Source organism: Musa acuminata, chromosome BXJ3-7 (assembly GCF_036884655.1).
Source record: "Musa acuminata AAA Group cultivar baxijiao chromosome BXJ3-7, Cavendish_Baxijiao_AAA, whole genome shotgun sequence".
Taxonomy (NCBI): domain Eukaryota; kingdom Viridiplantae; phylum Streptophyta; class Magnoliopsida; order Zingiberales; family Musaceae; genus Musa; species Musa acuminata.
The window spans coordinates 5,204,069-5,217,378 of NC_088355.1; the positions used below are offsets into that span (position 1 = coordinate 5,204,069).

The 13,310-nt window shown below is 39.4% G+C and overlaps 1 protein-coding gene and 1 long non-coding RNA gene across 4 annotated transcripts; one reads left to right on the forward strand and one right to left on the reverse strand.

Annotated features, from left to right (window-relative positions):
• The first annotated feature begins 192 nt into the window (after positions 1–192).
• LOC135642784 (coatomer subunit alpha-3-like) lies at positions 193–9,425 on the forward strand. 2 transcript variants are annotated; one of them, XR_010498067.1, is made up of 6 exons: positions 193–353; positions 473–697; positions 1,060–1,551; positions 1,847–4,804; positions 8,264–8,600; positions 9,179–9,425. XR_010498067.1 is itself a non-coding variant. In XM_065159217.1 (5 exons), the coding sequence occupies exons 2-4, from the start codon at positions 490–492 to the stop codon at positions 4,792–4,794; spliced, it is 3,648 nt and encodes a 1,215-aa protein (XP_065015289.1). In that variant the 5' UTR covers positions 193–353; positions 473–489; the 3' UTR covers positions 4,795–4,804; positions 8,264–8,912. The 2 variants fall into 2 exon arrangements, 1 of the variants encoding a protein (XP_065015289.1); XM_065159217.1 differs by lacking the exon at positions 9,179–9,425 and having other exon boundaries at positions 8,264–8,912.
• A 2,782-nt stretch (positions 9,426–12,207) lies between these two features.
• On the reverse strand, positions 12,208–13,041 carry LOC103990414 (uncharacterized). Of its 2 annotated transcripts, none has more exons than XR_672118.3 (3): positions 12,867–13,041; positions 12,615–12,781; positions 12,208–12,475 (listed from the first exon to the last, which is right to left on the reverse strand). It is a non-coding gene; the product is annotated as an uncharacterized LOC103990414 (long non-coding RNA). The 2 variants fall into 2 exon arrangements; XR_672119.3 differs by having other exon boundaries at positions 12,611–12,781.
• Between the last annotated feature and the right edge of the window lie 269 nt (positions 13,042–13,310).

Below are 13,310 nucleotides of genomic sequence, written 5' to 3' on the forward strand. Positions count from 1 at the left end.
AGAATCATGGATTTATTGGTCAAACTAGTTGGACCTCAGTCTGAATAAAATACCAAATTAATTTCTTTTTTGATATATATATATATATATTTATTTATTTATTAACCGAAGAAATATATGTTGTTAAAACTTGTAAGAATCAATATGCTATATTTAAACTTGGAAAGGATATATTTGCAAAGCCGACGGAGAGAGAAAAAGTGATGAAGTGGTGTAACGGAGAGAGTAGAGATATTCTTCCCCGTTCATTCTCTCTTCTCCCCCCCGTCTCCTTCTCCCTTCCTCTCTCGGCGCGGCGGGGATATCCGCTTCTATCGATCTAATTTCTCGAGATCCAGATCTGAGACCCTCAGGTTGGAAATCCCCTCGCTAGATCTGGGCTGCGATCCCTGCCCTAGCCCTAATTTCCGCTGATTTGCCTCTACGTTGCACTCTGATTTGGGTTTGTTATGCGTCGGTTTCGATCTCGCAGGCGGGCGCGTGGCAGCGATGCTGACCAAGTTCGAGACGAAGAGCAACCGGGTGAAGGGGCTGAGCTTCCACAGCAAGCGGCCCTGGATCCTTGCCAGCCTCCACAGCGGCGTTATCCAGCTATGGGACTACCGGATGGGCACACTCATCGACCGTTTCGATGAGCATGATGGCCCCGTCCGAGGCGTCCACTTTCACAAGTCCCAGCCTCTTTTCGTCTCTGGAGGTGATCGCTGTCCCGTCCTTAATGCTCAGTCTTCGTTTGATCTTAATTTGTTTGAGTTGCATCATGTGTCATTCATGGCATCAGATCTCTTTCGTGCTGGAAAAATTGCAAGTTGAATTTGCTTTTGGTAACCGGATCTCGTTGATTGCCTGAATTTGCTAATCGTTTCGTGCTGTTGATTTAATATTTGTAACCTTGTGCCCCTTTAAGATTGGAATCCGATCTTTGTTTGCCTTTGATTTTAGGTTTAATATCTTGAGGTTGTCATGGATGTCTTTCTTGGGATCTCTTCCTTTAACTTATAGTTCAGAGAGCGCAGTTTGTTTATTTGTTTCTTTCTGATGGCAATGTTGTATTTGCAGGAGATGACTATAAGATTAAGGTCTGGAATTATAAGACACACCGGTGCCTGTTCACCCTTCTTGGGCATCTTGATTACATCCGCACTGTTCAGTTCCACGATGAGCACCCATGGATCGTTAGTGCAAGTGATGATCAAACTATTAGGATTTGGAACTGGCAATCTCGAAACTGCATTTCGGTGTTGACCGGGCACAACCACTATGTCATGTGCGCCTCATTCCATCCGAAGGAGGACCTGATTGTGTCTGCATCTTTGGATCAGACGATCCGTGTTTGGGATATTAGTTCACTGAGGAAAAAGGTTTCCCCAGCTGATGATATCCTGCGTCTGGGACAGATGAATGCAGATCTGTTTGGAGGTGTTGATGCTGTTGTCAAATATGTCTTGGAAGGCCACGATCGTGGAGTCAACTGGGCATCTTTCCATCCTACCTTGCCGCTTATCGTCTCTGGTGCAGATGATCGGCAAGTGAAACTGTGGAGAATGAATGGTAACTTGAAAAACATCTTTCATTTGGCATCATTATGTTATTATTTAGAATATTAAAATTGCTATTTCCTTTGATCTCGAGAAAAACAAAATCCTAGAGATACAATTCGTAGAATCTGATCTAATATTACTTTCTTATGCTTTTGTATTGTATCATCTTGATATGAGGAGTACAGGAGTACTTTAGTCGATTTATTTCCTTATCAACTCATGTGTGAAATAAGGAAGATGTTGATATAATTTATTAAAAAGCATAAATGAAATTGTGTCTGCTAATGCGTGTCATACTGGAACAGATTCAAAGGCTTGGGAGGTGGACACACTGAGAGGCCATATGAATAATGTCTCTAGTGTCATGTTCCATGCAAAGCAGGACATCATTGTATCTAACTCAGAAGACAAAAGCATTCGCATTTGGGATGCGACAAAGCGAACGGGTATTCAAACATTTCGTCGTGAACATGACCGTTTCTGGATTCTCGCTGCACATCCAGAAATGAATCTTCTTGCAGCTGGCCATGATAGTGGCATGATTGTTTTCAAATTGGAGAGGGAACGACCTGCTTTCTCAGTCAGCGGAGATGCCCTATACTATGTAAAAGATCGTTTCTTGCGATTCTATGAGTTCTCGACCCAGAAAGATACTCAGGTGGTTCCTATAAGGAGACCTGGTTCTGTCAGCTTGAATCAGGGACCCAGAACACTGTCTTTTAGCTCCACAGAGAATGCTGTCTTGATCTGTTCTGATGTCGATGGGGGGTCTTACGAGCTTTATATCGTTCCTAAGGACACTGCTGGAAGGGGTGACTATATGCAAGATGCAAAGAAGGGAGCTGGAGCATCAGCTGTTTTTGTAGCTCGTAATAGATTTGCTGTTCTCGACAAGACTAGCAATCAGGCCATAGTTAAGAACCTTAAAAATGAGATTGTGAAGAAGTGCCCTCTCCCAAGTGGTACAGATTCAATATTTTACGCAGGCACTGGTAACTTGTTGTGCAGGGCTGAGGACAAGGTGGCTATTTTTGATCTCCAACAGAGGATTGTCCTTGGAGAACTTCAAATTCCACCTGTTAAATATGTTGTTTGGTCAAGTGACATGGAATCTATTGCTTTGCTGGGTAAACATGCTATAGTAATTGCTAATAAGAAACTTGTACACCGTTGTACATTGCATGAGACTATCCGTGTGAAAAGTGGTGCCTGGGATGACAATGGTGTCTTCATCTATACAACGTTAAATCATATCAAGTATTGCCTTCCTAATGGGGACAGTGGAATTATAAAGACACTTGATGTTCCTATTTACATAACCAGGGTTTCTGGAAGAACTATCTATTGCTTGGATCGTGATGGGAAGAACTGTGTGATATCAATTGATTCAACAGAGTATATCTTCAAGCTCTCTCTGTTTCGGAAAAGATATGATCATGTAATGAGTATGATCAGGAACTCTCAGCTATGCGGACAAGCTGTCATTGCATACCTACAACAGAAAGGTTTTCCTGAAGTAGCACTCCATTTCGTGAAAGATGAAAAGACTAGATTCAACCTGGCTCTTGAGAGTGGTAACATCGAAATAGCTGTTGCTTCAGCAAATGTGATTGATGATAAGGACCATTGGTATCGGTTGGGTGTTGAGGCACTTCGGCAAGGAAACACAAGTATTGTGGAATATGCATATCAGAGGACAAAGAACTTTGAGAGGCTATCTTTCCTTTATCTTGTTACTGGTAACAAGGAGAAGCTGTCCAAAATGCTGAAAATATCTGAATTGAAGAATGATATCATGGGCCAGTTTCATAATGCCATGTATCTTGGTGACATTCAGGAACGTGTCAAGATTTTGGAAAATGCTGGTCATCTTCCTCTTGCATATGTTACAGCTGTCACTCATGGATTAAAGGAAGTTGCTGACAGGCTCACTGCTGAATTGGGAGAAAATATTCCCTCTTTACCCAAAGGAAAAGTGTGTTCTCTTCTGATGCCACCGGCATCACTCGTGTGCCGTGGGGATTGGCCTTTACTAAAGGTAATGAGAGGTATTTTTGACAATGGGCTAGATGTTGGGAGGGCAGGAAATGAGGAAGAGGAGGAAGCTACTGGTGCTGAATGGGGTGATGAGGAATTGGACATTGTTGAAATGGAGGGCATGCTGCAAAATGCTGATATAGTAGCAGAACTTGAAGATGGGGTAGTAAATGAAGATAGTGAGGAGGGTGGATGGGACCTTGAGGATTTGGAATTACCACCAGATGCAGATACACCAAAAGCTGCTGGAAATGTTCGCACTTCATTATTTGTTGCTCCTACACCTGGCATGCCTGTTAGCCAAATCTGGATTCAGAAGTCTTCCCTTGCAGGAGAGCATGTGGCAGCTGGGAATTTTGACACTGCCATGCGCTTGCTTAGACGACAATTGGGTATAAAGAACTTTGCTCCTATGAAGCCATTGTTCATGGATCTTCTTGTGGGAAGTCATTCCTATATGCATGCCTTTGCCTCAGCCCCAGCTATATCAATTGCTGTTGAGAAAGGTTGGAGTGAGGCTTCCAGTCCTAATGTGAGGGCCCCTCCAGCACTTGTATTCAACTTTTCACAGATGGATGAGAAGCTCAAGGCAGCTTATCGAGCCACAACAGAGGGAAAGTTTCCAGAAGCTTTACGCCAGTTTCTCAACATCTTGCATACCATCCCACTTATCGTAGTAGACTCAAGGAGGGAAGTTGATGAAGTGAAGGAGCTGATTGAGATAGCTAGAGAGTATGTTCTGGGCTTGAAAATGGAGGTCAAAAGAAAGGAAATCAAGGACAATGCAGTTCGACAGCAGGAGCTGGCAGCCTATTTCACCAACTGTAAGCTTCAGAATATCCATATGAGGCTTGTCCTCATTAATGCTATGACTATCTGCTATAAGGGAGGGAACTATGCAACAGCAGCAAATTTTGCCAGGATGCTTCTGGAGAATAGCCCCACTGAAATCCAAGCAAAGAAGGCTAGGCAGGTGCTGCAACATGCTGGTGATAAACAGGATGCTAACCAGCTCAATTATGATTACAGGAATCCTTTTGTAGTTTGTGGGACAACTTATGTTCCAATCTATCGTGGGCAGAAGGATGTTTCCTGCCCTTATTGTGGGGCTCGGTTTGTGCCAGCCATTGAGGGGCAGCTTTGTTCTGTTTGTGAGCTTGCAATGGTGGGTGCAGATGCCTCAGGTCTACGTTGCTCTCCTACTCAAGCAAAATAATTGGAAACAGGTACTTTGTTACATCCAGCATGTCCTTTTCTGCATTTTGCTTGAGTCTATCATGTTTTCTCTTGCTTAGTATGCACTGAATGAATGAAAGTTAAAGCAAATAATATGGTAGTTGCTTTTGAGCATTTAACTCAGCTCTTTTGGCCATTAGGTGGATTTATAGTGTATGGCTTTGAATTTTTCTTGCATATTGTTTTGAGAAAAAGGAGGAGGTCCTTTTGTTCCAGAGATGTGATATTGGTTCATTTGCTTATGTACTTGGTTAAGGGTGCATATGGTTCTTTTGGAGTTGGTCATTTTTATATGTCAAGTCTTTATTTGACTTTATTGTATATCTATTTTTTTTGTATTCCTATTATCGGATCTCAAAATATTTTGCTTTTGATGTTTCCCATGGCCCAAAACATTTACTTTGTTTTTTTCCTCCACTTATTTGAATGTAATTTGTTAGACCTTTTTCTAATTTGGACCTTTTCTTATAACATGGGCTGGTACAAACTCTCGTTTGAAGTTTCATTGTTATGTATGAGGCACCAAACTTATATTTATGCTCAACTCAAGAACCAACTCGAGCCTTGCCTCTATTATTTAACTTAGTATCTGAGCCAAGTTGCTCTGTGATGGTACCGGTTGGTACCATCAAGAGAGAGAGAGAGAGAGAGAGAGAGAGAGAGAGAGAGAGAGAGAGAGAGAGCATGGAGGACTCATATCTGTTGGAGGAGATGGTGGAAACATAGCTGGGATGAGGAGGTGGAAGATGAGGTTTTTTTTTTTGGGTGGTGGTGGTGGTGGGGAGAGCATAATAAAAAAAGAGGAAGAGGGAAGAAGAAAAAACACAAAAGACTCATGACAGTTGTCAAAAACAAAAAAAGAAACAACCTTCCTTTTGGTACAGTTTGGTACTAATCTATTTTACCACCTTGTAAGGTCTGTATAGCGAACATATAGGATGGTTTAGCTAACGATGGATTAAACCAGATGAAATCGCTTGATCTGTTTATTGGTTAGTTGTTAGATTCATAAATAATGACATGTACTAGTCAAGTATGGACAATATTTTGATCTATGTTTAAAGTATTGACATGGATTGAGTTACCAAGACATAGAATAATATGATTACTTCTGTGGAAATTTTGTCTTGCGTGCTTAGATGAATATTAGAGTATGCTCAAAGAAGATTTGGTAGGAGTGATATAAAAGGTTATGATGATGCTTGGTTTATCTGATGAGATTTCTCTCAATATAATTCAATCACGGAAAGAATTCATGTATCTTGAGTAACTGGGACAAGCAAGTTGATTTTAGAACTCATGAGCCTGTTCTAGTGAGGTCCTAGAAACTGTGGAGATTTTCCTTGCAAGGATTGGATATTTGTGCCCTTCACTGATGATGCAACCTGGGTTTAGCTTGAGTTTAATTAGTTTCTAGATCGAGTCAAATGTGTTTTCTTGTTATGTTGTTTTGTAACTTGGTTTAATCTTTTAGGTGAGTAATACTGAATGTTGTTTATATATGTTATTCAATTTAATAAGGTTAGGTTATGTAAGTAATTTTGGTTGATTTGGAGTTGTTTAAGTCAATTTAGTGTTTTACTTAAATTGTCTTTGATTGTGCTAGTTGAGGTATGGCAGGAGTTGATTCTTGTGTCAAGTGTTAGCAAGAATCAGCCTATTTGGGTATCTTCAAGTTGTTAGATGGGAAAGAATCACTTGTCAAAGTAAGTTCCAACCAATATTGGAAATCTGTATGATTCATCCTGAAGAGATGCATGGCAGATGTTCTAGGGAATGCATGGAAAACTTTTTTATCTTTGGGAAAGACCTTTTAAGTGGTTTTATGTCAACACATAAATACTAAAATGTCCTTATCTGAAAACAGTGATTGTGTGATTTTGATTGCATGATTTTATTTTATGAATGATCCAGGGTTTTCTTCAAGGTAAATGTGCATAGTATGTTTTTCTTTTCGCTCTTGTTGGTTTCTTCTTGCTTCTGATCTTCCTCCTGCAATGATTTCCCTACTGTCTTCTCCTTTATTTGCCACACTATGCTACTTGCATACTACAAATCCCAAAAATGTTGAAAATAAGACGATGCCCTGAGTGAACCAATAGTTGTATGAGTCAGGATTCTCTACATATATCAACTGCATGCTAGAATAAAGACATGTATAACTTTTGAATCTATTTTACCGAGGTAATGCTGCATAATAAGGTTGATGATTATTGGTTGGAAATCTTTGGGTAGCTGTATTTTGTTTCATAGTTTTAAGTTCAAAAGGCAAGTGTTTCGATGAAAGAATCAATTCAGTTATCTTTTACGACATCAACTTAAAATGATTATCTTCATGACTACAAGATAGTAGGCAAGCATACCTCGAGATTGTCAATTCTACAGTCATGATTAGAAAAAAGAAAATTCCATTAACTTATACGACATTAACTTAAAACAGTTCACCATATTTTGTGCCACGGTAGGATTGTACAGCAGCAATAAGCCAATAACACCGTATATCACAAGGATTAAAATTTCCACGATATAGTATTGAACAAATTTAAGGATGCAAGAACTCAATTGCATGCATACTTAAGAGATTGCACACACACATGACAGAAGGGCAAAATCATTTGTAAAACTAAAATTAGATAAAGAGTTTGGGAAAGTTAATGTTAGTCTGATCGGTAGACTATATCAGATCTCTTTTCTTGCTTCTGAGGAAACCTCCCAGTAGCTTTACTTTTGGTGAGATTTTTTACAATTCCGATTGTAAAAGATGCAATGTATGCATTAAAAATATCTTCCAGTTAAATGAAAACTTTTCAAACCCAATCATATATTCATGTCTCTAGTCTACTACCATGTATGGTTTGACCTTCCATGTAGCATCTTCGTGCCAGTCAGTATTTTTTTTAACTAATATGATTATAACAAAGATTAACTAATATATATATATATATATATATATATATATATATATATATATATGCAGTGCTTCACACCCACTGTCCAACACCCCTTGTATTTTGATGACATATTAGATGAGGACATTATATATATCTTTCAGTCACAATTGATAATATGGTGCTACCGAGGTAATTTGACCACAAGAAAGTGGTTGAAGTTGATATGCTCATTTGACCACATCCAATGGGTGAGTCTTTGACAATGTGTTCGTCAAAGTGCGTGTCAAAAATCATTGCTCTGGCTGTCGAACATATATTGAGATAAAGGGTGTGATTTGTTCATCCTACATTTATAATTGTCCTGGGTGTCTCCTCCACACTATATCTTGGAATTCAACATGTTGAAGGACTTGTCCCTTTGAAGGGCCTTGGCCAGTAACTACAGCGGCTGCTTTACCGCTCTTGATGTATGCATTTTGCTTATGACTGATCAACATGATAAACATGTGAAGCTTGTTTTGATGTGTCTGCTTGATTTTTTCTTTATATGTGCTTCAGGTATAACTACCAGCTGTGACTTTCACATCCGTTCATTATTGAATCGATACTCATTGGTCAGAGGCCCATCCTGGCTTCCATTTAGTTTCTCTAGCCATAGGTCTTGCTTAAAGAGTGTCTGCGGTTTCAGCCATGAGCATCTATAGCTTTGGCATTTTACTTCGGTTACAGCAAAAGTTGGATTCTTTTTCATTGAGGCACTGGAGCTGGCGTTTTTTCCCCTGAGCGTAAAGTTTGAAGCTGCATTGGCATTTGCTTCGAACGTCATTGATCAACTGTTGGGTGCATGGGAGAGTCTTCTAGCTGCCATCTTAAAAAATCCGGTCACATATTCGGGGTAAGTTGTGCCCTGGCAACACCTTTTTGCTTCTTTTTTCTCTTTCTTTGTTCTTTTGAAAGAGGACTCCCAGTTATTGATCCTTGTTATTGTCCATGAGATAACGGTGGTTGTTGGCACAGTATCTCAATCTTGAGAATATTTTTTGATAAGAATATTTAGAGTATTTGATGAGTGTTTTGACCAGTTGCATCCTACACTTTTCAGGCCTGAATTACACATGTATAAGCTAATATAGCAGGCTGACTACAACCAAATTCTTGGTGAATTGTACTTCTTATAACAAAAATATTATCCATTTTCTTCTACTCATGGATTGAAATTGTTACACACGTAAGCATGGGTTTCGCCTGTGAATGCAGTACACGTGGAAGAAACTGTTCAATTTTTAATGCTTAACTAATAACTAGTCTTTCGCATTTTCCCTTCTTTTTTTATACATGTATCCTTAATGCTTAATCATGTGGGAAAGAGATCATTTTTCCGATTGTGCGTGTTTCTCTGTCAGGCATATATCGAATATTTTACCTAAGTTCGTTGCATGGTCCTCAGACTTCTGACAATATTATATATCTCAGCTACGAAGATTAATTGCTTGAACGCAGTCGTCATTCTTCAGCCCAGAAAAGATTGACAGCAACGTACAGACCGCTTACTGTGTGGTGGGCATTTCGTTGTTCTCTGCATCGAGTGGCCGTCAAATGGAGATGTAGCTGTGACAACAGACTCGAATTTTTTTTGGTTGAGGTAGGCGTTTTACACATCTATATCCTTTCAAATTTTGGTAATATTACATCCCCCCTCCCCCTCCAAATTGTGTTATAACATATATATTTTCCTTCAAATATTGAAATATTCTATTTTCAATATTTAAATCCTTCAACCTTAATTCGTAATAGAGGCTAAAAATAAAGGCTCCTTAACCTTGTTGGTTGATCAAACTTGACATGTCAAAACGCTTGTAGTCTCTCGAGGAATCGATAGCAAGGGCTACTATCCGGTACAAAAGCATCCTGCAAACAACATATTAATCCTTCTCTCTTTTGCAATCAACATATAATCTTACTCTTTAATCATCATCATTGGTATTCCATACTCCTAATATAGTGTTTTGAAAGAGGACAATTACTTCCAGCTGTACGCTTTACAGTAGAACGCTTAGCTCTTCACTGCTCATTAATTATTAGACGCATGTAATTTAGTTACCGAAGTAGCACCGTAAGAGAATAATGAAAACGAACATATTCATATAAGACAAAAGATTTCTTAGAACTTCCTATATAACAAACAGTATAATTGTATCGGTGCAGACAAGCAGACTCCAAGAATAAAAATTGACAATGCTTTACCCGGTGGGAGGATGCACAGCTCGCCACACATTGGATCTTGTTTACTAGCCCTGATCCTGGGAAACACCCAGCTATTGAAATTAATTTATGAACTAAAAGTTAATTGACAGAACAACAACCTAATTTTCTTGCACATGACCGACCCAGAAGCAGTATAAATGATCAGTTGGGGACACATAAACTTCATTCAGCTAGCTAACTGTTCATCATCATCTTCATCATCATCTCAGATGTAACAATAGTTGTGTAGAAGATTATCCAAGTCAAGCCTCGTAGAAGATCACTAGTGAAAGGTCTCATTACTGCCAATCCGCGTGACAGAATTTGAAACCATAGTAGACCTGTAATTCGGTGTTCATTGGTGGTTTTTTTAAACCCTGCTCCATGTTCATGCATCAGTTTCTTCTTTTTCAAAACAAGAAAAAGAAAAGATTTTTAGCGTGGCTTTGAAGTTGATATTTTAACATTATGTTCTTCACTAACCCAGCTAGTCTTGATTCATTACAGCTTACCATGTCAGAACACAAGGGAGGGTGATCTAATTATTAGCTAGGTTGTCCTTTGGGTTAACTTTTCATTGATATCACTTTCAGGATTCATGAAAATAGTTGCTAGACAAATGTTAAATCACAACTAGAATCAAATTTCAGTAGCAGTTGAAATGCTGCTTTGTTTTTAAAAATGCAATGTTCTTTATCGTTTCTAGTAGCTTCAGAGAGATACTGAAATTTTGTTCATCATCTACAAATTTCACTATCTTTTCAAGTAGTTTCAGAGAGACATACTGAACTTTTGTTCATTATCTACAAATTTCACTCGTCCTGTGTATAGAATTCCCTTCTCATAATTCGTATTCTAACCAAATCTCACTCGTTCTGTACACAAAGTTGAACTCAAATGAAATTTCTCAGGCATTTTGCATGATTAATTAACATAAATAAATAAAAATTACAACAATTTTCTGTTCCAGCTTAGTAGATAAACAAGATGATGATAGTTGAAGTATTTTAACCTTTACTGAAACAGTATCATAAGTAGAAAATGTACTAATGAAAAAAAAGGCATTGATTGGCATTAAGATAGCCAGTTTCAAATACAAAAAAGTGCCGGAAGAAAAATGCTCAAAACCAACCACCAACCGTATGAGATTAGTTAACGATGAGATGCAACTTGAAAAATCACTAGCAAGACATCGTAAACTGCTCCAAGTTTAAAAAGCACATTTGGGCATTCATCAACTACTTATAGTAATGAAAAGAACAGGAATATATTGGGAAGATATTGCTCTGATGTCTATTAAGTGGCAGAGTTACATTATTGCTCAATTTTTAGAGACACATTCGTATATACAAGCCCTAACTCTCATGTGGAAACCCAAAAAAAAAAAAAGTTACAAATTCATAATGATTGACCAAAAACCAGTTAATTCAACAGAAAAGAAAATATATCATTGAGAGGGAGCAATATGGGTAGTCAAAGAAGGAAAACAAGCATACACCTATAGTGTATAATAGAAAAACAAGGACTTCACTTTTTAGTTTCAGATGCTTGAAGCTTGCTTATTACTTTCAGATAGATAAAACTTAAAAGCGAGATATTAGACTGTAAATATGAATCTGAGCAGCCAAGTATTGTTACAACAGTCAGTATCAAGCCACAGCCAGATGAAACGGGGGAAATCCCAAGAGGAACAAGCTGGTATCCGAGCCAGGTTGGATAGATGAACCTGCTTCAAAGCGACTACTGCATCTCTCTAGAGCCTATCTTCCTGCCCCAGTGCTACACCAAAGCATGGGCCTCATTCTGTAAAGGGCCTTAGTCCTAGCACAACAGGAAAGAAAGAAGGTACCACAAAAACAATGTTGGCAGCTGCTGACTTGAAACGAATGGTAAGAGATGTGTGCTACGGCTAGGAATAACACAATCTCTTTTGATAGACGAAATGCTTGAATAGGTTTCTTCCCTCCCAACAGACAGAAGCAAAGGTTACTAGAGCACCATACCATTCATCTCTAGAGAAAGAGGACCTATAACCCAATGAAGCTCCTGCCCAATACATTATCAGAGCAATTCATCGACTGGCGTAGCAACACCCCGTCTGTTCCCTGTATCACCAAATTATTTTTGACTCGCGATACAGTTTATCCATTGACAACATCTAATGAACTAGTTAGTCACCTATGTCATAACAATTCTTTAATTAAGCCAGTCGAATGGGCCTCCCTCTCAAGACTTAATTTTTACTCGAATCAAAGCAATTAGCAACCAAACATTTTGACAATGACATAGTAGAGACTGGAACCAACCATAGTGACAAGCAAATTTTCCAGCTAGAAATTGCTATTCTAACTAAAATCAGATACAAAGTACACAAAAACCTCTAAATACACCAACGAAAGGAAAAAACAAAAATATCGAAACATCATTAATGGTATACTCGCCAGTAATTTCCTCATTCCACTGTAACGGGATGACCATTGGCAGCAGAGAAAAGCTCCCGATGATCCCTATATCAGCCCTTTAGTCCTGTATTCCAGCGCCGGAATCATCAGTTGCAATCTTAGATAAGCAAAAGACAAACAAAAATAGAAAAAAAAAGACAATCCATGCGAAATCAAGAACAGAGATAGCCAAGTTCACGAAAAGAAATCAAAACCACACCTACGTCTGTTTGGAGTAGGTCGAGGATGACGAAGGAACGCGCTTGATGCAGAACATCATGTACCCGAGCGGGAGTACGACGCCGACCATCATAATCGCCGCCCCAATCAGATACCGCAGCGGCCCCGGCGGCTCCACCTCCATCAATCTCGATCTCAATCTTCTCCTTACCTACAGAATCCCTACCTCATCAGATCAGATCCATAACGGTGCAAGTCCGGAAAACCCTGATTCAAACTTATAAACATGGATTCACCTCGAATGGTACCGTTGGATGATCGTCCCTCTCTGAGAACAATGGCGACGAGATCGGGACGAAGGTCGACTTGGAGAGACAGAAGGCGGAGATTGGATCGACGCAGAAGGTATACTCAGATCACGATCACCTGCCCGGTTATCAACTACGCCGGTTCGGCTGTGTCCAACCCTCCGGTTCAATAGATGACCATCTCAAGAATTAAATCGACGTGATACCGAACGTCCTATTTCCTACCGGTCACCGAACCCTCACATTGGAAAAATAAGGGACCCACCTAGCGTTCTTCCGGTCCCTCACATTGGCGGCTACATCTCCGCTGTAATATTCGCATCTTCTTATTGGATCAGGAAGTGGGATCCACATTTAGGTGGGCCCCTCCCTACCTCACGCGGTAGGATTCTGTGTAACTCCTTCGGGTGGGAAAAGGTTGTTTTGGAGGCA